The sequence below is a fragment of the Balaenoptera ricei genome, chromosome 13 (assembly GCF_028023285.1).
Source record: "Balaenoptera ricei isolate mBalRic1 chromosome 13, mBalRic1.hap2, whole genome shotgun sequence".
Lineage (NCBI taxonomy): Eukaryota > Metazoa > Chordata > Mammalia > Artiodactyla > Balaenopteridae > Balaenoptera > Balaenoptera ricei.
In genome coordinates, this window is record NC_082651.1 from 80,389,488 (window position 1) to 80,417,022 (window position 27,535).

The 27,535-nt window shown below is 51.1% G+C and overlaps 1 protein-coding gene across 1 annotated transcript in view; it reads right to left on the minus strand.

Annotated features, from left to right (window-relative positions):
* Positions 1-475: 475 nt before the first annotated feature.
* PLB1 (phospholipase B1) overlaps positions 476-27,535 on the minus strand; it is a 122,769-nt gene continuing 95,709 nt past the window's right edge. Inside the window, exons 44-58 of the mRNA XM_059942613.1 lie at positions 25,771-25,836; positions 22,564-22,624; positions 21,936-21,994; positions 19,925-19,992; positions 19,635-19,678; positions 19,319-19,418; positions 15,228-15,279; positions 14,164-14,244; positions 12,670-12,735; positions 12,036-12,130; positions 10,753-10,834; positions 9,825-9,923; positions 9,209-9,304; positions 2,419-2,493; positions 476-887 (exon numbers count right to left, since the gene is read on the minus strand). Coding sequence (XP_059798596.1) covers positions 684-887; positions 2,419-2,493; positions 9,209-9,304; positions 9,825-9,923; positions 10,753-10,834; positions 12,036-12,130; positions 12,670-12,735; positions 14,164-14,244; positions 15,228-15,279; positions 19,319-19,418; positions 19,635-19,678; positions 19,925-19,992; positions 21,936-21,994; positions 22,564-22,624; positions 25,771-25,836 — 1,248 coding nt within the window. The 3' untranslated portion in view covers positions 476-683. The remainder of the gene's footprint in view (positions 888-2,418; positions 2,494-9,208; positions 9,305-9,824; positions 9,924-10,752; positions 10,835-12,035; positions 12,131-12,669; positions 12,736-14,163; positions 14,245-15,227; positions 15,280-19,318; positions 19,419-19,634; positions 19,679-19,924; positions 19,993-21,935; positions 21,995-22,563; positions 22,625-25,770; positions 25,837-27,535) is intronic.

Genomic DNA, 27,535 nt, shown 5'->3' on the forward strand with positions numbered 1-27,535 from the left:
ATTCCAAAATTGCTCTCTTCCAGGAAACGTTTCCCAAGGAACTCCTATTCTTGAAAGCAGACACATTTACCTGCCACTGCCCCAGGACTGAATCACACCCTGTCACAGAGCATCTTGTATTTTTGAAAGAGTTCGTCTCTTGGCCAGGCTGTGACATGCACAACCTTGGAGGTACCACAATGCTCTACCTTGTCCTGGGTACAGAAAAGATGCATAACAGGTATGTGTTGGATGGTACTGAGTGATGGCAGGCAAGCTCCAAAATTCCAGCCAAACCCTGGTGACCAAGGTTTTTCCCACATTTGAAATAGTGGTTTTGGTGATTGAGGATATGCTTGTTGGGTGCCAGTCTGGGCTCAGGTTGGCCATCCCTTGGGCAGCTCTGGCTGAGACAAGACAGGAAAGGTCCCAGCTCTCACATCTGCGCCACACAACAGGTTGGAAGGCGAGAGCTTCAAGCAGGCAAACCCAAGAATAGAACGGCTTTGGCCTTTATTTAAATGTGCCAATTCCAGGATCATAGGTCCCAGGCCCCAAGAAGTTGTGACTGTCCTTTTGGCTTCCTACATTACCAGGTGTTGAAGCGAGTGACCTCCGTAGTGGCCAGGGGTGGCCAAGGTAGAGGGCTGCTGAGGAACGTGGCTGGGGAATTCAGGATGAGAGCCCGCACAGGTCTGGAGGGCCTAGAAGTTCATAGTGTTCAGACTTATGGGAGGATTTTCCCTCTGGCGACCTCTTAGGGCTCTCCAGGCCATCACTGTGCCGACACCAAGCGCAAGGCCGCCTCCTGCTGCCACTGGCATGGCCCAGGAGGGCACTGAGGAGTCTGCTTTAGCCTGGTCTTGGAGCAGCCGACTGTTCCTCAGGGTGCGGATGTAGGGGTGCTCCTGTGGAGGAGGAGAGGGTCAGGGGTCACGGCCTGAAAACCACCCATCTGAGGCTTGCGTAGTCCCCACCCCAGAGATGGTGCAATAACCTTGTTTCCACAGCTCACCCCTGTTTGTAAAGCTCCTTCATCCACACTGTGCCCCAACCCCCTGAATAAGGAGGGGTATCCAAAGTGGTCAACACCCAGCTATAACCTCCTTTCCTGTCAACTCAGTTTTCAAAGATTGGGAACTGATAGGTGACCCATGGAAGAGAGTCCTGGGGAGCTTGCAGAGTCCCCACCTCTGTTTCCTCTAGGCCGCCCCTGGACAGCTATTCCCATCCTCCCATCCCAGGAGTGCCCGTGAGCGGGGAAGGTCGGTGTGGAAGGACAGCGGGTTCTGCAGTAGGTTAAGAACCCAAATGTGAAGGGCCTGCCTTCCTGGATCCTTTCCTTCCCCCCGGTGAATGCTGGTGGCATGGTGGCCGTGTGGAGCCCTGTGCTAGAACTGGGAGAGGGCCTGAGGGTTCAGATGTGACCTCGCTCGCTCACGGTCCAGTGGGAGATAAGACATGTTCAGAAACAATCACATCACAAAGGAGCCTGGGTCAGTGCTTGTGAGAGGTGCGCACAGAAAAGAGAGACCAATGCTGATGTGTGTGTCTGGGGCGGGAGTGGTAGGGTGAGATAAGGAGAACAGTAGCCCAGAGAGGGCAACATCTGGGCCTTGCAGCATGTGAAAATTTCCCACAGGCGGAGATGGGGGATGAGCCTCCAGAAGGAGCAGATGGCAGAAGCAGATGCACAGACGGGGGCTGTCGTGGGGCTTCTCTGGGAAGCCGCTCCATTTTCCAGGAGCGGAGTGTGTGCCTAAGGTGATAGAGGAAGGTGGGCCTCTTGTCTGGACTCTCCTCCGTGGGCGCGGGGACCAGGGAAGGGTTTCGACAGCCTCAACAAGACTGGAATTCCTTCCAGGTGGGCCACTCTGTGTCTGGCAGCGATTACAGGATGGACGGAGAAGGGAGAAAGGAGAGCTGGGGAGACAAGGTTGGGGATTTGTCCCTGGTCCGGGTGAGGGCGGTGTGGGCCTGGACACTGGTGGTGCTGGAAAGCCAGGAAGAGGATGCGGGCACCCAGAACAGACACGACGTCTTATTTCTCTTTTCTTCCCAACCCCCAGCTTCCCAGGAGCGTGCCTGGCATGGGAGGGCTCCTCGACGCATGTTTAAGACAGAGGATGCCACAGACCCTCCAGGGTCATGGGGGTAATGAGGTTCTGGCCAGTGCTCGCTCATCTGCCTCCCCGGGCCTCGTCCTGCTTCGGTGAACCCATTCCTTTGTCCCTTCCCTCACTCCTGGCTGCTGCTTCCTGAGGACCTGAGAAGTGTCGAGGCAGCCAGGAGAGGTGAGATTTGAGAATCGTGGTCGTGAATGAACGTGCACGATGGTAAAGCCTCCCAGGGGACTTTTGTACCTCCAGATGGCCAGGACCTCCCCCCTCCCCCAACCCAGGCACCTGTTCCACTCCAGACAGGCAGGACCTTACTCACAGGGGAGGGGCACTTGAGTTTGGTTCGGCTATAGGTGAAGTTGTTGGAGGTTGTCTTTTGACCCACGGGTTCCAGCTGAAAAGAGAAAAGGAAACCTTGGTTCCCTCCAAAGCTGGGAGAGACCTCCCTGTCGGAGGGAGGAGAATCTCACACCAGATTCCCTCCCTTTGCAAGGCTGAAAGCAGCAAAGGGGCAAGACCCATGGCAGACACTAGCGGCCCTGGGGCCAGAGCTGGACCTGACTTCTGACTCACAGACTGACAGGTCAGAGTCCATCAGAGGAGGGGGCAACCCTGAGTCTGTGTCCTGGATTTACTAAGGAGGACACTGAGGCCCAGGAGAGACTGACCGGTCCAGAGGCTGCAGTGAGAGAGTGGAAGGGCAGGGCCCAGGACCTCCACCTCCTGCTTTCCTTGTGGGTAGTTGTGACTGCAGACACTCTGCATTTTCAACTTTATAAAATGGTGATAATCATTATTTACCAACTTCTTGAAGTGTCTGGGGATAGTCAATTTCAGGAAAATTTTGAAAACATACTGGTTACCATGATTCATTACTATGCTTGGCTTGTCAACCTTAAGAAATTGGCATTTTCTCACTTGAGCTACTTTGGTGTGTTTTCTGCATAGCTGAAAAGATTTACTTGAAACCTCCCGGGGAGCAGCTGTGGTTCAGGGAGCTTCTGCTTCATGCTTTTGATCCTGGGACCCTCTGAGAATGAGCTGGAAGCTGCTGTGACTCCCTCCCCAGCATCTTAAGCCAGTAGCCTGCCCCCTGGCAGCATGTGGCCAGCACCAAGGAGAATGGATCCCTGGCACTCACTTATCCAGACTCTGTCCTGAATGTCTAGCGTCCACCCATCATATGATCTGCTTCCCTGCCTGTTCCTGACCTCATCGGCTCCTGAACCCCAGGTACTGCCCAGGAGGGAAGGGAAAGTCCACTATGCCGGCTAATGACCACACCTCGCCCATGACCTTGCTTTTAGTTGTCTTAAAGCCTTTTACACCTGTCTGTTGGTAACAATGAGAGGAGGAAGGGCTGCTCTGGTCTTGGGAGAGTCACCACGGTGACTGGACAGAGCACGGTGGGCACATCCACTGGGGTCCTGGCTCTGCTGATAATGAGCTGTGTGGTGCTAGGCGGGCTCCTGAACTGCCCCAGGCTAGGGGTGGGGCATTAAACCATGACCAGACCACTCCACATCCGGTGTTGTGAGCGTCAGATGAGAAGATGAAACACATGTGAGCGGGAGGAGGCTTATGGAGGTAAGATAGCATTTTTCCTACTGTAACAGAACCACCTAGTGACAGAACAAATGCTACAGATCAGGTTGGCTGAGTCCCAGTGGTATTCCAGGAACCCAGGAACTAACTGGTGTGGAGGAAGGTAATGATCATATGGGTTTGATGACTGTATCAGTTTCTCCCTTTCTACTGGTTCCTCGGCATCGGTGCACAGCCTACTCTATTTCCCAGCCTTGAAATCCCCTCCCCATCCCACCTCCCCTCCAGCTGCCTTCACCATTACTCCTCATAACTCTAGAAGAGTTGTTTGTAGCCCCTGGTTGCACTTCCCAACCTCCCGCTCTCTCTAACACCCATTTGATAGGTCTTCAGTGTCTACCACTAGACTCAGCTCTGGTCAAGGTCACCAAGGACCTTGCCAGATTCACTGGTCACTTATTTTGGCTTCATCTTGCTTGACTTTTCGGCAGAATTTGTCAAAGTTGATGCCTCCCTTTCACAACACTTCTCTTGTTTCCCTCCCACCTCCCCCTTCTCTCCTTCCCCTCAGTCGTTGGGTCAAAAGTTGGAAGAAAGCCCCAGGCTTGGTGGTTGGTCCTTTGCTCTTTTCCACCTATTCTTTCTCTAGGAGCTCTCAGAAAATCCCATGGTCTTGAATACCACTTCTATGCTAATAACCCCCATATTTTTTCCCCTAAATCTCCATTTCTGACTCTCTCTGAGCTCCAGAATCATACATTTAACACCGTACCTGATACCTGTAGGTGGATTTCTGGAGGGCAGCTTACACTGACCATGTCCAAAATAAGAACTTTTGATTTTCCCCTCCCAACGCTATTTCTCTCTACACACCTCAACTGTCCACCCAGTTTCCTTGACCCCAAACTGAAGAATCACCCCTATTCCTCTTCTGCCTCATCCACCAGCCAGTCCAAAACACATCCCAAATCTGACCACTTCCCTCCTCCCCCACTGCCATCCCCTGGTCCCGGCCACCTTCACGTCTCACCTGGACTTCCAGCAGCTTCCTAATGGTCTTTCCAACTCCTCTCTTGCTTCCTTCTAGTCTGTCTCTATGCAGCAGCCGGAGGGCAAACCAGAACACATGGCTCCGCCGAAAGCCATCCAAGGACCTGGCCCCTGCTCTTGCCCACCTCTGACCTTGCTCCCCTGCCTCCAGGCACACTGGCCTTTACGCTCCTCACACACTTCAAGCTCCTTCCTGACTCTGGCCCGCACAGGTCCAGTTTCCTCTTCCTGCAACACTGTGGCCCCAGACCTCTGCGTGCCCGGCAGCCTCTCGACATTCGGTTCTCAGTTCACACGTCACTCTCCGGTGAGGTCTCCCTCTCCCCACTGTTACTCTCTGTCACATGACCCTGCCTTATTTATTTGTAAGCCATGAATGTGGTCAGAAATTACCGCATTGATTTATTTACTTTTTATCTCTTTTCCCCATTAGACTGGCAGCTCGCCAAGAGCAGGGACGCTCTTTTCCCAGCACCTGGGGCAGTGCCCCCACATAGTGGTGCTCAGGAAATAGTGGTTGAGGGGATGGACGGATGAACTGGAGGCATAAAGGCCTGGGGCTGGCCACAAGAAAGGGAATTGTTAAAAAAAAAAAAAAGAAAGGGAATTGTTTTTCCTAGAACCTACCTTTCCTAAGACAGACACTGTGGATACCAACGATGTGGCAAATGACAGGACTGAGACAAGGTAGGGTGCCATGGGGCCAGCTCTGGGGACTCGGAGAAGGCTTCTTGTAGAAGCTGGCACCTGAGTTGAGTGTTGAGGTGGGTCAGAGTTAGCCGGGGGAAGGAGGCTGAAAGGGCAGCCCGAGATAAGGGGATGAGCAAGGGCAAACACACGGAGGCAGGAGACAGCATGGGTGGTGCAGGAAACTTCATTCCTTGCTGGATTGCCAAATGCAAATCAGGGAGATGGGAGCGGCCGCTGGAGAGGTTAATTGGGGCCAAGTCCCTGAAGGCCTGGTGTGCTGCACTACGGGGCCTGGCCTTTCTTCCTCAGGGAGGGGCCCGCCTTGGAAGTTTGAGAGCAGGGTCATGACTTGGTCAGATTTCATTTATGCAGACTATGCGGTTGCCCTGGGGTGAGGAGATCTAAGGCAGCGGTTTGCAAGCCCTATGCAATAATATCACCTGGGGAGTGTCTAAAACGTATTGAACCCAGGTGCTACCCCAGACAAAGTCAGAATTTCTGGGGATGAGGCCCAGGCAGTGGGTTTTTGTTTTGTTTTTGGGTTTTTTTTTTTCTGGTTTTTCTTTTAAATAATTTTTTTATTGAAGCTAACGTACATCTAGAAACAAGTACAAATCATAAGTGAGCTGCTGATAAATTATGACAAAATGAGCATACCCACATAGTCAGTATCCAGATAAGGAACAGAATATAATCAACACTCAGAAGCTGCCTCCTACCCTCTTCCAGTACTATCCACTCCCCAATAAGACCATGTATTTATTTGCTTGTTTTTGAAATTTATATATATAGTTGCATGTTGTTGAAGTTCTATTCTCATTGCTGTGAGGTATTCTACTTTATGAATGTGCTGCTTGTTTATCCCTTCTGCTTTGGGTAGACATTTGGGGAGTTTCCTGTTTGGGGGTTATGAATAGTGCTGCTATGAAAATTCTTGTTGTATCCATCTTTTGGTGAACCTTGTGTATACCTTTCTGTTGGGGAGATATACGTAGGAGTAGAATTTTTGGGCCATAGGGAATACATGTGTTCAGCTTTAGTAGACATACCAAGGTTTCCCAAAGTGGTTGTAGGTATTAATTGTTTTTAAGAGTCCCCGGATAACTGTAATACACAGCCAGAGCTATTCTAATGGCTGTAAGCCTGGAGACAGGGAAACCAATTAGGAGGCTAGCGTTGTTACTCAGCGCCCAGGGAGACGCTAATGTTAGCTGAGAGTAAGATTTCCACAGAAGAGGGAGCAGGCAGCAGTAGAGGAATAGGCATCAGAAAAGAGGAGAAAAAACTGTTCATTAGAAGACAAAAGAAAAAGGAAAAGTGGACTTCCCTGGTGGTCCAGTGGCTAAGACTCTGAGCGCCCAATGCAGGGAGCCCGGGTTCAATCCCTGGTCAGGGAACTAGATCCCACATGCCGCAACTAAGAGTTCGCATGCTGCAACTAAGGCCCAGCACAGCCAGATAGATAGATAGGTAAATAAATATTTGAAAAAAAGAAAAGAAAAAAAGGAAGAGAAAAAATTCCCTAGTGCCGTTGGTATTTCTGGCTTTGCGGAAGTCTCTGGAGAAGGATGCATAAACTGTTCAGAGAGGAGGGGCAGGAGATGCAACAGTTTCAAGTGTGTTTGTTGCCACAGTGGGGTACTCAGGGTGTCGGCCAAAGCCTGCAGACACTATGTCATAGGACTCTAATTATGAGACATGAATTCACTGGTTACACATGTGCTTATCAGGCTGGGAGCAGGGAGGCAGGGTGGTGCTGTGGCCAGGACGCTTGGCAATTAGACCCGTGTTCTAATCCTTGTTCTGCCACTAGCTGGCTGTGTGATCTTGGGCAAATTGTTCCATGTCTCTGTATTTTAGTTACAGAGCATTCTGGCTAGATGACCTCTAAGAGCCTTTCCAGGTCTATCGGTTCGTCATTTATTTTATGTCACTTCAGGGGTAAAATTCCAGGAAGAAGACGACCTGAAAAGTTGGCATGATGCTATAGCTTTATATCTGAGATGGTTTTGGAGGAAAACACTGGACCCTGTAATTATTTCCACAAATCCTATAGCACAGGATAGCACACTCATAGATGATTTTAGGTTTGTTTTGCTTTGCTTTGTTTTTGTTGTTGTTTTTTAAATTTGGGTTATGGCTGGGACAGAGGTGGCTGGGGAGCTGTGGACAGTCTTGTAGTATTAATAATATGGCTCCATGACAGTGTTTACCTTTTGTTTTCAGATCTAAATCCCTTCCACTTGCTTTTATGAAACAGAAGCCTCTCACCTGGGTGAATGGGAAGACCTACTGAGCTGTTTTGGAAGAGAAAGGCCAGAACTACATTAAATCATGCAGAATGCGACCAATGGGCCCTGTAATGTTCAAGTCATCAATACGGCCATCGACCCCCCAGGAGACTTATGGAGGGTCCTGGTCCTCAGGCTCAGAATGCCCTGAGGTAGGAAGACCATACCCTGATGGGGATGCTGGGAGGGAAAGGCTAAGGGCTTAGCACTCCTGCCCCTCCTTGGAATCTGTGGATTCCCCCGAGGTCACAGGGGGAGAAATGGACCAGGCAGAGAGATCCAGTCTTTGTGGGGGGTGGGGGGAGGGGATTTTAAAAGGAATGAAATTGAGTGACTCAGCCACTGAAGGACAACTGGACTTCAAAGCAAAAAAGTCTTCAAAAGAAACATAACTGCTCTCAGGAATTGTTTTAACATTGATTTAAAAAACTACCGTGGAGGTAGGGTTGGGAGGGAACTCAGAGGTATTCTGATTGCAATTCTGAGTCCTGGACTGACAGGAGATGACGAAAGTTCCAGGAGGGGGCAGAATGTGGTGTCAACAGGAGGAAAACACCAGGAAAACAAAAGCAGAGGAAGGCTGAGTCTGCAATTAAGTAGGCCAAGGAGAAAACCTCCTTACTTGCTGTTCTGAGAGGAGGAGGAGGTGGTGTAGCTAAGGAGAAAGACAATATTGTGAGTCAGCCGAGTAAGATACTGGCCACACTGGCGGAGCTGACAGGTGTGGGAATATTTGCACAGTGGTGCCTGCGGAGCCGGGGCCGCAGCAGGCCTGAAACGGCAATGAAAGGAGCAGGCGTGTGGATTGTTTAGTCACCATGGGAGAAACGAGGGAGCAGGCAGGTTGGGGTGGGGATTGGGTTACCCGCAGAGCCTAGATCAAAAGAAGCCAGTGGGTTGGAAAGGCATTCACTTGCTCCGTGCAAGAGGATACAGCACTCAGGGTTACCGGTCCAGCTCTGTGCAAACATAGCTGACTGTCCAGTCATGAGTGGCCAGCCGTAAAGGGCAGAGCAAGGCACAAGGCCGGGTTGTCCCTGTGGCCTCTGGGCTGTATGTTCATTTCGTAAGTTCCCCTTTTTCCCCATTAGGGCTAGAATAGGTGGCAGCCTGGGAAAACAGGCTGAGTGGCTCTTTTCTCTTTGATGTTTAAAGAAATAATAGTTGGGACCGTGTGGATTATTGTGCTGGGTGCGGTACACATATTATCTCAATCTTCTAAGACCTGTGTCATTTTTGTTGTTTTTGTAGATATTGATACAAATGGCCAGAGAGAGATCATTGGCCCAAGGTCACACAGTAAGGGGTTGATGCTGGTATTTTCATCCAGTCTATCTGATGACAAAGTTATCCCCCGACAGCACTGGGGCATTACCGAAAGAATAGAATCTGTCAGGACAAATACGTGAGCTGCCATTTGGAGCTTTGGAGAGAAGGGAGCCACATCAGCCAGTAGGTTTTTCGTTGTGGGAAAGAGTCAGCATCCTCGGGTTGTCCCCTTGACCCAAACCCACTCGACCCTCAGGCACTGACCATGTTATTCCAGAGAGCGATGGCCATCTCAGCATGCCCGCGTTCTGAGAAGTGGAAACAGTCCTCGGAGAAGAAGGTGAGGTCAGCGCCCCCTCTCTGTGACCAAAGGCAAGGGGATTATCTTCCTGGGACAAGGGCACTGCTACCCCCCCATCCCACGGCATCCTGGGCATTTCAACTTTCATCCTTTCAACTCTGCTGCCAGTTGGCTCAGATGTTGATGGAGAAATTCCCTGGTTTTGGAATTTTTATTTTTTAAAAATTATCGCCACCTATAGTCCACATCCCTTTTCCTTCAGCATCCCTGCTCTAATGGTTGAAAAAGAAGAATAATATTTTTAGGAAGCTTTCCATTTTATCCCAGCCCAGCAAAGAGCAGGGCCATGTCTGGGGAGCTTGGTCACTATTAATTTTCACCTTTTCTTTCCAAGTACATCTAAGTTCAAGTTATACTCAGAAAAGGTGGGTGCAGGGGAAAGGAGGAAAAGCAAAAACAGCAACCCTTTGGGAGCGCTCCTGGAGAGAGATGGTCCAAAAAAGCCCATGTAGAAAAGGAAATACATCGCCTAAGATACGGCCTCTGCACACGCACCTCCCAGACACGCCCGCAACTTACGTCGTTCAGGGGGACAAGAGTGTTTTGGAAGAAAGGCTGCACAACCACGGCGAAGTCCTCACGCTGCAGGTACTGGTAGGAGAGCCTGGAGAGGCCACTCTGGGGATGGGGAGAGAGGCTGCTTAACCGCCCGCGAGGCTGGGCAGACGGTCTGTTCCTGTGGCCTTGGGGGAGGTCACGTCAGGGGCAAGGGACTCAGAGGATCTGCTCTAGTGCCTAAGCACCCATTTAGTCTGCACCAGGTGTGGGCGCCACCCGGCTCTGCCCTGATGTCTGCTTGGGCCCAAGGCCGCCTCTGCTCTCACTTCATGAAGAGGTGAATTAGAACACGGGGCCTCAGTTCAAATGGGGAGCATTTCAACACCAGCTCCTCAAAATGCCTGTGACGTTGGGGGATGAGTATCCATGGTCTTTGCATCTCTTAAGTGCCAAAAGGTGGACTGTAAAAGGGCTAGACTAGCTGTGCTCATCCTCCAGAAGCTTATCATTCATCTGGGGGATGGAAAAATCAAAACCACATAGGGCTTTAGGGGCAGTGAAGTGCTGACTGAAATTGCCAGGGGTACTTAGTGGGGAGAAGCTTCTCGGAAGAGTTAAGAAGACAAGCCCTGTGCATGAGATGGATACACTGCGGAAAGGCCCAGGGCACGGGCAGGTCAAGGGAGGGCACGGCAAGAGCAGAGACGGACGTGAGAAGGTAAGGAGGGAGGAGCCCAAGGGCAGTGAACACAGCCCGTCTCCCCTCTGGGAGCTGAGAGGTGGGAGTTCTCCCCGGCTTCCCTTCTGAGCTTCTCACTCCCCTCCCCTGCCTTGGTGTCTGATTCACCTGGACACATATTTCAGGGGCTGTGATCTCAGTAGAGCCCTCACTCCAGGAGTAAAGATGGGAGGGGGGTAGGGAGAAGATGGGGGGGGGGGACAGGGTCACCTGGAAGTCCCAGTTCACTGTCTTCAGTTCTTGCATCTCCAGGGAGTTCTCCTGGGAGCCTCGGAGGCAGGTGCAGTTGCTCCTGTGAGACAAGGAGTCCTGAGGCTCGGTGCCCCCAGGAGGCTGCCCCCCCCCACCAGAGTTGTCCCCAAAACACAGCCTTGCTTCCTCTTGGGCCCGGATCACAGAACCATAACTCAGGGGCAGGAGGTCCAGAAGGTGCTTGTTGGGAGAGAAGGTGGAAGGGCTGGCACCAACGCCCGGCTCTCCTGCGGACAGGCTGCCTGTTCCCCCGGCCGCCCGACTGCTCCTTCCCAAGCGTGCAGCTCCTGGGGTTTCTCCAGGAGGGCTGGGGTTTGGGGAAGACTGCCAAGGTGGCCCAGCCTTTCTTCCACGTGTTCCTGAGGCCTCCCTTCTCTACCTTCGGCTGCTTAGGACTCTCCCGCAGGGCTCCAGAGTGAGGGGTCTCTTGGGCAGCACTGGCCACTCCATGCGAGAATAGGGACCAGCTGGTCACCTTCCCAGCGAATCCATTTGACCCCATATAGGACAGGACTCCTCAGCTCCCTGTAGAATCTCCTCCCCCCTAACAATAGTCACAGGAACTCTGGGCGAACCTCTGGACTCAGAAGATGGCAACTTCCTGCAGGGTCACAGCTGAGCTTTAATAAATTCCAGACCCAACAGAAATTCTTGCACATTGCACCTTAGCTCCAAGCCTGGCTTTCATGGACAGTCCTATCAATCAAGCACGTTAAAAAAGCTATTTCCTGAGCACCTGCCCCACAGCGACCATGTACTTTATATGCACTTCCGCTAGACCTCACCTCTATCTCCCAAGTGAGGAGTAAGAGGCCCAGAGAGGTTACGTGGTTTGTACCAGGTCCCACAGCTCCTAAAATGGCAGAGCCAGGATTTGAGGCCGGATAGAGCTGTCTTGCAAGCGCATTGCCTTGTGCTGCCTCTCAAACAAACAGGAACAACTTGCTGAAGTTGGAGTTTGGCATCACGGACAATGTCAGGGGCCCTCACGGGTCATTTGACTGTCTGCCTCACTTTCCAGAAAAGCAAACTGGGATCCAGGGAAATAAAGCGACTTGCGTACAGTAGGCATTCAATAAGGTAGCAGCATTTCTGAATGGTTTTCCAAGCCCCTGGCTAATTGCTGATGTCTGCTCCCCAGACAAGAAGGTCTGGCTCCGCCTGTATCAGTCTCACCCACTGACATCTAAGCCCTGCTCTCCCCAGGTGCCCTCCCCCTGGAGCCACATACATCTACTTACTGGGCTGCCAGTGGCATGACACATTTCCCACCTTGGCCCTGGTGCAGGCCAGCCAGCTCCATGACCTCTACCACGTTGACGAAAGCCCTTGGAAGCTGTGGGCAGAGGGGTGGGCTTCAGTAGTCCCCAGGCACTTGTGGGGGGCACTGGTTACTGCTGGAAAGAGCTTGGGGGATCATCTACAATCTATGTCCTCCTCCCCAACTTTAAATAAACTGAGGCCCAGCGAGGGAACGTGCCTTATATTATCTCACAGAATCTCCTTTATTGGCCCTGCTTTATAGATTGGGAAACCGAGACACAAGGCACTTGCCCAAAGCCACATCGCTAGTAAGCCACAGTACCTGGCTACAAATCAGGCCGACTGGCTCCAGAAGCAAGCTCTTTCTTTGCCACCAAACAGATGCAGTCGGATCCAGTTAGCATCTTCCCCACAGAGGAGCTAGGCAGCTGCCTCCCCCCCGCCCCCATCCCATCCAGGGACCTGCTCACGGTGGGGCTCTGCTTGGTGTGCATCTAACTGAACACAACTCATCTAGATGCACGCGGGGAATGACCCCTGAGGAACGAGCACACAGCCTGGCTGCTGCCAGGAAACAGAACCCAGGAACGTGCCGCCCCTGTGCTGTCTTACCTCCTCGTAGAGGATGCCCAGGGCCTGCTGGATGTGCCGAATGTACTCCCTGGCTGAGTGGGCCTCCTGTGAAGAAGCAAGGGGCTCTCCTCAGCTCCTGGGAGGAGGAGGAGAGTGGCCTGAGGCCCAGCACAGGAGGGCACCGCATGGGCTGGGAAGCCCAGCCCTTACGGCTGGTGGACACAGTCTCTTGGAAGAAGTCATCCCTTGACCCCTACTAGGTACCATGAACAATCCCCACCCCACCCTGCTCCCGGCTCCTCTAACCCAGAGCCTGTCAGTGCTGGACCCCACTGCCACTCCAGTCCCATCCGTTCCCCGGCCTCTCCTTCTCCAACCAGGACAGGGCCCCTGGTGGCCATGCTGTCTCTTTCCTCTGGGCTTTGGTCCATGCTGGCCCCACTGCCTGGGACCCTTTGCACTGCCTCCCCCTCACTCCCATCCCTGTAACTCAGCTCAAGGGTCTCCTCCTCTGGCCCATCTCCCAACTGGAGGCTGATTTAGCCCCTTCCTAAAACGTAGCTGGAGTTTATCCTGATGGAGGCCCCAGGTCTTTCCACAAAAAGCTGCTCTCAGGAGCATAACCCTGATTGTTTGCATGAGGACAGGTATTCTGGGGTCACTTCTGGCTCCCTGGACCCCAATGAGTGCAGGACACAATGGCATTTAAAACCCCATGGGATTGGGTCGCTTCTGCCTCTGGAGTCTGGGCAGGGAGGGAGAAAGCTCCTGGGTTGGGGGAGGCCGGTTCTCATCCAGAATTTGGTCACTGTGTCTGAGCCAAAGGAATGATAAATGCCTTCTCCCCGCCGCCTGGGACTGTCAAATATTCTACCACAACCTCTGAATTATGGAAGCTACTTTTCTTTTTTCTTCTGGCCAAATAAAATATAGCACATCCTCAACTTAGAACAAGATGTATTCCAAAAGTTATTACTTCCCACAGTTCGTAAGTCTGGACATATTTCCCCTTGGAAACAACGTTAGGAGCGGGTTGGGTTCCCGGGCCGGCAGAGGTTGGTTAACGCGTGTTGTCCTTGAAGGGGCAGTAAGCCATCGATCAGGACTAGTTCAGCTGAATCAACCCTGTTTATGACATTGTTTCATCCTCCCCCTGCAACCTCCCCACCACCAAGAGACGCCAAAAAAAGTGGGCAGGGACTCCAAACGGGTGAGGGTGGGGCTCCCTAGTTATCCACTGGATACCAGAGAACAGTATTTGTGTGCATAAGAGAGGCCGCCTTGGCAGTGCCTGAAGAGTGGGGACATCCAGACACTTCTGGAATCAGGGAACCAATGCAGCGGCCACTCAGCAGTGGGAAAGGCAGGCCTCTCCTGGCACGTGTGAGCTGGGGCTTCCTGGGCAGACTCAGGTGCCTAGGAGAGCCGGCCCGTGTGCCTCCTGTGAGGGAGGTCCGGGCCCTGGGCTTGGATGGTGACCTTGGCCAGCAGCTCCCCTCTCAGGGGCCCCCAGGGGGCTGCTCAGGGGCCTACCGGATTCTCGCAGTAATGGCACAAATCGTTGCTCCCAATGAAGAGGGTGATCAGCTTCCAGTCTTTCTGTAGGTTGATTTCCTGAGGGGACAGAAGATCCCATTTAGGCCTTGGTGGGGGGCACGTGCATGTGCCAGACGGTCCCCCAAGTGCCTTTTCCTCTCTTTGTTTCACAGTGGAGAGAAGAGGCCAAGTGCAGGCTCTCCTGCCCTCACCCTGGTGCTGGGGCAAGGACTCCGCCAGGGAACTGTGCGTGTGTGTGTGTGTGTGTGCGCGCGCGTGTGTGCGCGTGTGTGTGTGCACGTGTGTGCTCACTCAGTACAGAGGACCTTTTCCCCTTTGAGACCCTCTTAAGAAAGTTGCAGTCCAGGAGGAGGTGGTGTGTATTAACCCACCCCTAAAACGGGATCGAAAGGCCTTCAAAGGAGCCGAGGGCACAAGACACATCTAGAAGCAAAAGCCCAGAGCTGGCCTCTCTTCAGGCCTGGGTCCAGGGACGGGGGGGTGGAGGAGGAGCCCCGCGTGGACTGAGAGGTGGGAGGGGGACGGGGAGGCCCCCGGAGGAGCAGGAGCGTGCTTTCCGCTCAGCGCCGCCATAATAGGAGTCCTTCCAGGCGCTGAGTTCCAAGGCATAAACACAGAGCGTTCAAAAAAGTGCTGGTGGCGAGGTTTAGAGGGGCCGGGTTAGCGGGAAGGAGGAAGGGTTGGAATGAGCAGCCTATTTTTAGAAGCCAAAGTTTACATAATAGGGCTCTGGAAGCCAGCTCCTGGGTAAAGTGGAAAGCTGCCAGAGGCCGAGGCCTGCCACCTCCGTCCACTCTCTGCCCCTCTCTCCTCCTGCAGCCGGCCCTGGGGGGTGGGGGGAGGGCCTGGGGAGGGGGGTGGCAGAGACGGGCGGCGTCTTGGTGGCAAGGCCTGCTACTCTTGGCTCGTTTGGCCCCTCTTAAAGGCCAGCCAAGAGCCTGAGCTGCAGTGATACAGAGGGGCCCCTTTTAGGGCGGCTTGCACCCACCCCAGCTACAGACAGAGCGCCTTCCAGGGGTGGCCCAGGGTCCTGTACTCACAGGGCTGTTCTTCATTCGCTCCATGAGGTCCCGGGCCTGGGCTGGCATGTCCCTGGGCGGGGGAAGAGAAGGGGACATTAGGGCTGGCTCACGAGGGAGGGCTCAAGCTATAGGATTTGGGCCTGGCAAGGAGATGTTGCAGGAAGAAAAATGTTATATAAAGTTCATTCCTTCAGAATGCATTGAAAGGCTTTCAATTCTCAAGAAATCTCAACCTATTTAAAAATCAAAGATCTGCCATGGACCTTGGAGCCATAATTGATCCTGACCCTGCCAAGGGCTAATCTGCATCTCACCACCCCTTCTGCAGGCCTGGTCCTCTGAAGCCACTTCAGGGGGGATCTGCTCGACCTTCCCATCAGGGACATTCCCTTATATTTCATCCAGCTCTTTTCGTTGCAGGATGAAACTGAACTGAGCCTGTTCAGTTCTTATTTGGCTACCTGTTTTAAAAATAACCTTTTGTATATTTGAAAAAATTCATCGTCCCAAATGATCCCTCAGCTTTCTCCTTTCCAGGCTTCACGACTCCTTTAACCTTTACCTCTAAGTCCCACTCTCTGTTCCTTTAATCCTTTTGTTATTCTTCTCTGTAGTTCCTTTGGATTTCCACACCATTCCCCATCTCCTCACTTCTCCCGCTTGCAACAAAACAGGATGGGGGAGACAAATACGGACAGGACTAGTTCTTCCTTCATCTCCTAGATACCTGCCATGAACGAGGAATTGAATGCTTCTGGATAAGAGACAGGTATGTCAATGGAACCTTACCCAGCAGTAAAGGGGAATGAACTAGTGATACACATAACAATGGGGATGTATCTCAAAATAATTTTGCTGGGTGGAAGAAGTTAGACAAGAAAAGAGTACATAGTCTATGGTTCTGTTTCTGTAAAGTTCTAGAAAACCGAAACTAATCTATAGTGACAAGAAAGCAGGTCAGTGGTTACCTGGGGCCCAGGGAGTAGGGTAGAGACAGGAAGGGGCGGGAAGGAGAGATCGATTACAAAGAAATACAGGGAAACTTTTGGAGGTGATGGATATATTTATCATCTTGGTTGTGGTAATGGTTTCACAGGTATATGCATATAACAAACTGATCAAATTGTACACTTTTAATATGTACAGTGTACTCATGTCAATTACACCTCAATAAACTGTTATTTAAAAAAAGATATGTATATGAGAAGGGATACAGCCAATGGAGGCTTCCATGGAAGAAGTCATAAAAGCAGTAACTGGTACAGAATGGGCATTTTAAATCTTTGCATGTCCACAATGAGCTGGGCATGTGGTCAAGCATACATGGTACCATCCCTGCCATGTTTCTCATTAATACATTCAGGACCGTATCTCATATGCTACTGCTATTGATGCGTGTGTCAGAAAGCTATAAAGAAAGCCTGTCCTGGGCTTCCCTGGTGGCGCAGTGGTTAAGAATCCGCCTGCTAATGCAGGGCACGCGGGTTTGAGCCCTGGTCCGGGAAGATCCCACATGCCGCGGAGCAACTAAGCCCGTGCGCCACAACTACTGAGCCTGCGTGACACAACTACTGAAGCCCATGTGCCTAGAGCCTGTGCTCCACAACAAGAGAAGCCACCACAATGAGAAGCCCGCCCACCACAAGGAAGAGTAGCCCCCGCTCTCTGCAACTAGAGAAAGCCCTGGCGCAGCAAAAAAGAGCCAACGCAGCCAAAAATAAATAAATAAATAAGATAAATTAAAAAAAAAAAAAAAAAAAGCCTGTCCTGGTTAAAGGTGACCACAGAAATCCCTGTAACCTTTTAATAGGTTCAAGATATGAATAGGGGAATCCATGGGTGATAAGCCCTCAAGAGCACTAGGGGAAGTCAGGAATGCCCTCTTCTCCCCTCTTCCCAGCCATGTTCTTCCCATGCTTCAGGCTCAGCGCAAGCCCTACCCCCCCCCGCCATGGGCCTTCTCTCTGGGCTTGTTTATCCACACCTCCTCTGTTTCCTTTTTCAGTCTTGATGTGAAGAGCCGTGCTCTGGGAGTTACAGGACCAGGAGTCCCCTACCAGCTCTGCTACCAACGTGCTGTGGAGCTCACCCAAGTTACTGGATCCTGCTAGCCTTGAATTTTTTCATCTTTTAAACAAAGAGCCAAGACTAGTTGACTTCTGGGGTCCCTTCCGGGTCTGCATCTGTCTGTATTTAGCCTGCCCGGTTCACATTTTATACCTTTCTCTTCTCTTAGTTGTGCTCCAAAGAACAAAATCATTTCAGTCTGCAACGTTGCCTTACACAACACTGTTTTTTTTTCCAAAAATTATATCCTGTTGGTTTAGGCTTCTTAACTAGAAAGCAAGCTCTTTATAGACAGGCAGTTCACTTTTTTTATTCTTTTGCATCTTTTAGTAACCATCTTGGGGCTCAGTCCTTCTCAGGTGTTCAGTGAATTCTTGCTTATTGATGGATGGAAAGGAAGTTCGATCTTGAATAAAACTTTGAAACAAAATACTCTAATAATGACAAACTTTTTTTGCATACATATTATATACTGTACTAAGTGCTTTCCATGGGTTATTGGTCTCATTTAATCCTTGTGACAACTCTGAGAAATAGGTACTATTATTATTCTCACTTATAGATGAGGAAACTCAGAGATACTAAGTGACTTGCCCAAGGTCACACAGCCAGCAAGTCTGGGAGCTGGGATATGGACACAGATGGTCTGACCTCAGGTCTCATTATCCTGGTTGCTCTGCTGTGGTATTTATCTTTCTCTTTAGGTGAACTCATCCTTATCCACACCATGCTAAATGGCAGTACAGATAAGGGAAATTCACAGAACAGTTCTCCAAACTTGCTTACTTAAGCTGACTAATGGCTCGCTCTCCTTTCCCCTAACACGGGACCGCAGAGATACTAACAAGAAGCTGCATATCTCGGCTACTTCCCCTGCCACTCTTCCCCAGGAGCTCTTGGTGCCTGATGGAGACACCAAGCAGCAGTGAAATAGAAAAGGCAGTTTAAGAGAAGTGAAGCAGGAAAGGGGAAAGGGCCTTGAATGTCAACAGACTAAGGAATCAATTCCTGGTTAATGAAGCCTGGGCTCTAAAAAAATAATAATAAAAAGGTAATGATAATAATAATAATAATGGTAATACCAGCAACTAGAGGTTGATATTACGGCCCCATGAAGCCCAGTTTTTTGCAGAAAAGAAAATAATTCTTCCTGCTTATGACGTTGAGGACCTGACATCGCTTCCTGTGGCTCAGAGGCTCAAAGCGAGCGTGGGGCCCTCCTTACCGCGTATGAAAGGAACTTTCCCTGTAAACAGGGTGAGTCAAGCCGGTTCTGTTTCCCTGGTGATCTGAGTGCAGCAACCCTTCTACAAAGCAAAGACCCAGCACGCTCTGTGCAGAAAATCAATGAACTCTGTCAGGCATTTCAACTTTAATTATCTGGGTTGTTGTCAACCACAGAAATCCAAGTGAAAACAAACAACTGCCACGTTGTTTTGAGGGCCCTACCATCTAACTCCCTAGTGTCAAAATAACGGCTTTTTCAGAGCCAAGGGCTGGAGGTGCAGAGGCGAGAGAAGGGAGAAGGGAAGGGCGGCCAGCCGTGAGGTCCTGCTCTGTGTCCCCAAGGTGCTGGGAGTCGTCACCTGCACATCCGACCCCAGCCTGCTGTGGGCTGGGAGGTCAGCTGGAGTCAGCAGGAGGGCACCCTGCGCCCCGGCCGCATGCTTCCTGTCCGGCCACCCTCAAGGGCTTCTCCCCGCTGCCCTGAGGGGTGCTAACAGCACAGTGGGCAGAGCGAAGGCTCTGATTCAGCCTGGTCTGATCCTGGCTCCTCTGGTCACTCGCTCTGATAACCTTGCACCATTCAGGAAACGGTCTAAGCCTCTGTGTCCTCACGCTAGTACCCATCTTGAGGGGTGTAAGGATTACAGGAGATAATCCACGTGAGGGGGTAGCTCAGGGCCGGGCAGCAGAAGTGCTCCGTGCACCACGGCTCTTACTGCCCGTCTGTGGGCCCGGCTCCCAGACACCACCCTTCTCTCATCCCCGATCTCTCAGCCTTGCCCGCCTCTGTCCCTCCGGTACCCACGTCTACTCACCAAGCTCTGGCCCCTTCCACTGCTGCATTCAGCCCGGCCGTCTCCTCCCGGGTGCCGGTGGAGAAGCCGAAGATTTTGGGGTTGAACTTCTTCAGAATGTCTTTGAAGAGGGAAGGGGCAGAGAGCACAGGTGAGAGGGAGATGGACGTGCAGTGTTGGGGCACAGGTGTGGGCAGGACGCTTCTGGGTCTTTCCAGGGCAGGCTGACTTCTCTCCTTACAGACAACCTTCTCTTCCCTCGCTCAGGGGGAGGGCCCTGGCCTCAGCGAGGGGTTGTTATGGCCCCGTGATGGTGCCTCTCCGTGTTACTACTTACTGGGCAGTGTGGTGTGGGTCCCCAAGTCGCCATCCCCTCCAATGCTGGGGAAGAGAAAGCACATTTGTTAAAATCACAGGCCATCATATTTCTGAGTCAGAACCAGAGAGTCTGCCCTGGGGCAGGATTCCCATCCCCCTTAGGAATAACAGAAGCATCAGGGCGTCGCCTTGCATCCCAGCACCGGGCCACGAGTACCCAGCCTCATCTCTGGAGGGGTGACCGGGAAACACGCCACCCACGATTCTGTGGGAGCGTCATCAACAGAGGTGAGTAGAGAACACCCTCACCTCCATGAGAGTCCCCTCCAGGATGTGGGGAGGTCACTGGAGTTGCTCGGTCGGGCTCCCACCGCTGTCTGAAAGGCAAAGAGAAGGCTCTAGAGCTGGGCTGGGTCAGGTGCAGGCTGGGGGCACTGGGGAGGGGCCCTCTTGCCCTGGTGTAGCAGCTGGGACCTGGATTTACCTTTTCTGAAAATGGTACCAGCTTTTCCCCAGGCCACTTAATCTCGGAGTCGTCCTGACTTCCCAGTCTTCCACACGCAACCGGTAATCAAGTTGTGGAAGAAGCAAGATTCTTCCTCCCCAACCTCTCTGGCTTCCATCCCTTTCTTCGTGTTCCCTTTGCCATATTTCCAGGTGAGACTCTCATCTCCTCCCCATGGACAGCTCTGGCCTACACCTGACCCCACGGTCTCCAGTGTCTCTTCCCATCTCACCTGCTCTGCCAAGCACACCTGTTCCTCCACGCCTCCCCCTGACTCTGACCTTTCAGCGGGTCTCTCTTACTCACAGGGTCAGAGCCAAACCCCTTCACCAACATTCTGAGCTCACCATGACCTGGTTTCCACTTTCCTTTCCTTGTTCACCCCCTCCTTTCCTGTCCACACAAACCTTCAGGTCTAAACAAGTTGATCTGAAGCATGAGGGCCTTGGACCGGCCTACTACCAGCCACTCCATCCTTTCTGGGAATGCTAAAGTTCCTCCTTTCCAGCCATGAAGTCTCCAGTTCATTCTCTAACACCACTGTCAATTTCTGCCTCCTCCATAACGCTTTTTCTAAAGGCCTTATTTTTTAAATTAATTTTTATTGGAGTATAGTTGCTTTCTAAAGCCCCTATCTTAAAAAAAGAGACTATTCCTCTTTGAAAATTACAAAAGTAATATACATTCACTATAACCAGTGAAATGATACAAAGATGATTTAATTAATAATTTACCCCTACTTTAATAATCTTGCCTCTTGCTACAGGTTCTACATCCCCTCCTCACCCCCTACCCTCATATACACACTACCAGGATCAATTAATGGTTAAGAGCCTGGTGTGTATCCTTCCTTCCACAGCTTTCCCCATGTTCATAGCAAAATTAAAACACACTCACACACATATGGAGAAGTTTTTCTTCACTGAAATGAATACCTGATTTCACAAGTCCTGTTTGTCCCCTATATGATTACGTACCTCCTTCTGTGTAAGTTTTTTTTATTTCCCCAGCTGGACAAGTTTCTAGAGGGTTAAGACTACATCTCATACTTATTATCCCTCTGAATTGCTAGCAGAGTGTCTCACACACAGACAATAGCTAAATAGTTGTCCAATACAACTCCTTTAGTGCAACTGTGCTATGTGCAGGTATTGGGCCCCCTCTGCCCCCAAGAACACATCTTTAAATGGGGTGAGTGGGTGCTGGGCAGTGTGTGGGTAAGACCCACCACCCTAGGAGTCTGGGTGAAGGAGATGAGTTCCCTGGTAAAGGCAGGCAGACTTGGATAAGTACCTTAACACAGGGGTCCCCAACCCCCGGGCCTCGGACCAGTACTGGTCCGAAGCCTGTTAAAAGCTGGGCCGCACAGCAGGACGTGAGCGGTGGGCAAGCGAGCGAAGCTTCGTCTGCGATTCCCCACCGCTACTCATCGCTCACATTACCACCTGAACCCATCCCCTGCCCCCCTCCCCCGTCCGTGGAAAAACTGTCTTCCACGAAACCTGTCCCTGGTGCCAGAAAGGTTGGGGACCGCTGCCTTAACACACGCAGATGAAATGCTTAGGAACAGTGGGGAAGAGGGACGGACGGCTTCTAGCAGGGGATGGAGGGGAGGCCCCGTGGAAGAGGTGGTATTTGAGCCGGGCTGTGGAAGGGTGGAGGGGAGGACATTCTAGATCGCCTGGTGGTGTTTTGTGGCTGCCTGGCTATGTTTCATTGCTGGACACAGGTATGTTCTCAGCTACGTGCTGCACACAGAGCTGACGTGGAGGAAGAGCTGATTCCGCACAGGGCCCGGCCCGGCTCAGCACTCACAGTCAGCGAGTCACCCAGGGCAGCCACCGCTTTGATGTCCGCTGGTCGGAGCTCATGGACTAGGGAGACAGGAAGAAAGATGGATGGTCAGTGGAGGTCTTCCTCTGAAACTATTAACTTGACTAGGAGTCTGAGATTCTGTTCTTATCCCGCAGGTTCCCATTAAACTTATTTCCAGCCTAAGGCTTTAGAAAATTTGTATTTTCCATCTATTCGGAGCAAGTAAGGCACTGAAGGTAATGGGGCTTGATGGCTCTTATCCATCCTGAGAGGAGCCCAGTTCACACTGGAGTGGTCCAGGAAAGTTCCAGCTGGGTGGGGGGGCGGGTGGGTCATGAGCACAGGTAGAGAGGACCCCAATCCCTGACTATACCTACCTCACTGGGCAGGGAGGCCTGAAAGGCTGCCATTGGGACTAAGCCGAGAGGAGAAGTGTGGTCTGTGGAGAGCCTGGGAGCCCAGCAGTGCTGCAGCCTAGCTTGTCATGGGCTACCCGGGATCAAGGTCTGCACTGCATGGGAATCAGCAAGACCTGCTCAAGGCTCCAAGGTGTGTTTGTAGGTTCTCCCAACAACCTGACACTTAGCCAGGCCCTTGACTGAAGGCCCTTGATGATGTTTATACTCACCTGACGTGGGGACACTGTTGGAAGGATTCCACTCCTCACACAGGAAGTCACTGCCCCAGTTCTAAATCAACAGGAGGAAAGACACAACGCCCGACACTCACTGTGCAGGAAGGTTAGCTTCAGCCCAGGAAGAACTAGCTAAGGAATTCTTGGTGGAGGCTGGAGTTATGTTACTGTAGGGGATCGTGTGAGGCTAGAGCTGTGAGTTGTGGATGGAGTGAGAGGGGAATCAGAGAGGAGAAAATAGGTCTCTCCCCACCCGCCATGCACAAAACACATGATGTGTGGACACACTCATGCACACCCACACTCTTTCCCACCTCAACTTATCTACACCCTTAAATGGAGCCCACAGTCATCCAAAGCAGGGGAGAAAACAGTGAAGGTGTGCAACAGGTGGTCTCCCAAAGGAACACAGACTTGGATGCCTAATAAGAGGTTCCATGTGGGTTTTGGTGGTGTCGTTTAACATGAAACTAATGGACACTAATTACAGTGCTAGGACCAAAACAATAATTACAATATATTTAGGACAGTAACGTGAAATTTTTACAATTGCAAAGTTTCTGGTTTCTGCATATCATTTCTGAATATGTGCATATCATTTCTTTTGGCGTATTTAACTTAATAGCCAACCAATTCCTTGTATGTATATAAATTAACATCTATAACCTGGATGCCTTCAGTCCAATTCTCTTGTCTCTGGAATATAAGGCACACTTGCCAGGCGCTGGAGGAGCGGATGGGGAGGGAAGCAGAGGGCGCAGAAGTTGGGGGAGAGAGAGAGTCCCTTCCCTAGTGCCGACGCTTGCACGTGCCCAGAGGGGCCTGAGGGACAAGCCCGGTAGGGCTGAGTGCACAGTAGGGCTGCACACACAGGTGCTGTCCGGTTGACTGATTCTCTAGGCATGTGGTTGCCAAAGGCTTTGGAAGCTTGTCTCTTTCATTTGGTCAGATGATGAGGAAGACATGCCTTGTTAAAACACTCCTCTCACAAGGGAGCAAAAATGAAACTTCCTTTAAATATTAGTTGCTTAATCTGATGTAATTTAGTTTATTCCAAGGAACTGCTCAATTCATCACCCGGATGGAGTCCTTCTTCTGTGTGGGAGTTCTACTGAAATCAAGAACACGTTTGTGTGCAGATGACAAATATCCGGGGAAGATGCAATTTGAAAAAATTCTATAGCCGTGAGCACTTTAGAAACATCTCAGAGAACTGGTGAGCCAGAGACAAGCCCATCCCATGCAGATGAACAGACCCAGGTTGGAACTGGAGCGCTCTCGTCTGTCCCAAGGGAAGAACTGTACTTGGTACCCTACGCCAGCGCACCCGGATCCCCTGTGGGTCTTGTTAAATGCAGATCCTGAGACAGCAGGACTGGGGTGCTGCCTAAGACTCTGCATTTCTAACAAGTTCTCAAGTAATGTTGGTGTTGCCTGTCTGTGGCTAATTTAAATAGCAAGGTATTTAAAAAAGAGAAACAAATCCCACCACTTTCTAGGCCTGGGTTTTTAACTCTTCCAGCAACAGAAGCAAAGATACATGAGACTAAGATCCAAGAGGACAGAATCAGAACCACTGTGTTCACCAGTGTATACCCAGCACTTTGCACAGTGCCTGTGCCATTTAGGCATCCAATAAATATATGCATGTTAGATAAATCAATCAATGCCCAACTGACAAGATGTAGCTGACATTTTAATTCTAATGGATTTTGTCAGTGGTTGGCCTGGGACAAGCCTCTGTTGGGCTAACATGAAGCTGAGAGAATTCAGAGAGGCTGGACAGTGGCATTACCACAGGGCTTGTATCCCAGCGCTTAGCATCTAACGGTTCTTCAATAATTTCAGGTAAGTTAGTCTCAGTGCTTCAGCTGGCTTATAAAAGGTCTTTCCTCAATCACTCCTGCTGCTCCCGAATCCATTTTCCACGCTAGTCAGGGAGTCTTTAAAAAGGTGAAATAGATTACATCACCTGCTCCTAGAATCTCCGACAGTTTCCCACAGCACTCCACCTGAAGTCCAACCTTCTTTCTTAGGGATTCAGATTCTGTGTGATGGGTCCCTCAATCACCGCTCTGGTCTCATGACCTACCCTCTACCTCATTCACATGCCCACAGCCACACTGACTTCTTTCTCTCATCAAATACACCCAACTCAGCCCCACTTCTGAGCCTTTGCACTCCCTGGTCCTGCCGGGGACTCTGGCTCTGGCTCTCCAGATAGCCGGCGTCTTTTCATCATACACAGCCCAGCTCGAATCTCTCCTCCTCAGAGAGGCCTGACGTGGTCTGCACAGCCCATCAGAACATGCCACCCTCCCTGCCCCATCTCACTTTCCTGCATCACCTTCCTCAGAGCTGTCTTCACTATCTGAAATGATTGTGTTTAGCTGTCTACGGGATGCCTCCTCCGGTAGATTGTAAGCTCCATGAGGGGTGCGACCCATCTGTCTGGTCCACTGCTCTATCTTCCTGAAATCAGTGTCTGACACCTAGTAGGTGCCCAGTCTGGAATGACCTCTAACTCCTGAGGGCAGGACCACGCGGACACTTCTCTGAACGCCCTCCGGCCCCTCGCACAAGACTGGACAAACCATAGGTGCTCATCCGACACTGGTGGTTGATCTCTCGATCTGGTGGCCGACACACGTGGTCTGGACCAGGCCAGTCCTGCAAGGCCTGGTGTGGTTCAGGATCCTTCAGGCCATCTTTGCAGTAGCTGTCCCTAAAGCCATGGGCCCTGAATCCTCAGAGCTAGAATGATTGACTTGAACGAAACAAGCCCTGGAGACCCACCTGCCTATGTGTCAGCTTCCTGTTGGGCCCAGCCCCCGGAAATGAGGTTCTTCCCACTCAACTACAGGAAATTGACAGTGCATCATACCCACCGCCTCCCCCTCATCTCTTCTTGAAAGGCTGAGCTGCCTGATCAGAAATGATGTTTGTGCAAAGGTCAAAGAAAACTGATCCGTAGGCGCTTCCTCTAGTTGGTTGCTGACATCAGGTAAACACTTGAGAACATGTTAGGACAATCCTGGGACTTTGTGGTTCAGGAGCCTTTTCTTCACATTCCAATTTCCAGTATGTAAGAGGGGTACGTTTCTGCTTAAGCTAACTCTCTGAAACCCACACCACGCCCCAAGTCGCCGGGAGGTGGAAATGGTTTGTCCCTGAGAGAGGCAGACGTGCGTCAGCGGTTACCTCAATGGATGGCTTGGTGGGGTATGTGTAGTTACTATTCCGGGGAGTTCTCAGGAAGGGTTCATCCTAAGAGAGAAAAGAAACCACAGGGAGAGGTTATCTGACAGCCTGGAAGATTGCTTAGGAAACATTAAATACTAACAATCCTGTCCTGTAGATTTATTTAACATGATCTTCTGCATTTAAATAGAAAGAACCGTACAAACATAATTTCATTCATTCCCTAGAGGGTTTTACAGAACAGCTTTGACAAGGGATGCACAATAAAATGCCTAAAAAGGGTTCCATACATGTTCTATTCAGGGTTCTGCGCTTTTGTTTTCACCCTGACAATTGAACATCTCCCTAATCCTCAGAACGATTTTCTTTCCTTTGTCATTTCTCTGGTAAGAGATTCACATTATAGCACTTTTCTCTTCACCAAAAAGTGTTATGATCATCAATGTATTTTAATGTCTGTTGCTATTATTATTATTTTGCCTCCTTGGACTGATGTATCTTACCCCTTCGGGTTGGCTTCACATACTCTGGTTGTGTTTTTTTCTCGTGAAACAGCCTCTTCATTCCCTGCTCGCCTATTTGTTTCACAATCAGTTTCACACATGCTCAGTCAAGAATCCAGGTCTATTCAGTTGTGGGTGATAAGTTAGTCGAAGAAGGAAGTAGACAAAGGAGAAATGGGGGAAAGCAGGTAATGAGAGAATGTGAAAATGACAGTGAAGCAATAAGAAGTTCATAAGCCAGAGATCAGGCCAAACAGCCCAGGGCTGTCAACACCTTCACAAGGCGTGCTGAGTGGGGTAGAAGGGCCATGGTCTGAAAATTTGGGAATAACATGGGAGTAAGTAGGAAGAACCAGAATGTTGGAGAAGAGGTCATTGGAGATCCGAACCAGTGGTTGAAAGCTGACTGCCCATCTGCTTTATTTTGGCCTGAAAGGTGCTTAGAAAGGAAGAGGAGGAAGAGAAGGGAGAGGAGAGAAGACCACGACTCTGAATGCTTCCAGAAGAGGTGTGTGCCCTTCAGTTCTGGCCCTACCACCTCCTCTTGTCCCAGACCTGATCCCACCCACACAATCGTGTTCCTGCCTGGCACTGCATCTGAGTTTGCAACCCCTGAATGCCCCCGCTTTACAGATGAGGCGCAACTGAGGGGCAGAGTGGAGGAGGGACCTGCTCCAGGTGGAGAGCAGGCAGTGAGAGCAGAGCCGGGCCGACCCGTCAAGCCTGCCGACCAGCAATGGCCTCCTTCCATTCCTCACGGGGAATTCCTACTGATCACGGGGATCAGGTCCGAGAAAGCCCCTGCTGGTCAGACAGAGGGATGAGGAAGAGAAGGTCTTAGCAGTCACCTTGGAGGATGAAATCTATGCACATAAAAGCCCTAGCCCTCAGCACAGACCTTGGCTCCCTGGGCAGTGCACGTCTCTCCTAACCTCTGAGTCTCGGCATTCCTAGCTGAAACACGATTCAGAGGAGTACTCAGGGCCAAGGGCAGGAAGTGTGCCCTGGACCATCTGCAACACTGCAAGGAGACAGAGCTTACGATGGCACGTCGCCCCGGCTAACGAGGCTTGTCTCTGGCCAAAGCTATTCAGTGTCCCCTGAGCTTCACCATCAGACGAGGGCACTCTGGGAGCATCCTATAAATAAATGACCCACCTTTGTAGAGCCCCATGTGTTCAGAGCTCTGTTCTAGGTGCCAGAATGAGGGGAGGATACAGAGGCTTACCAACCCAGTCAGGCAGAGAACATGAGAAGCATCA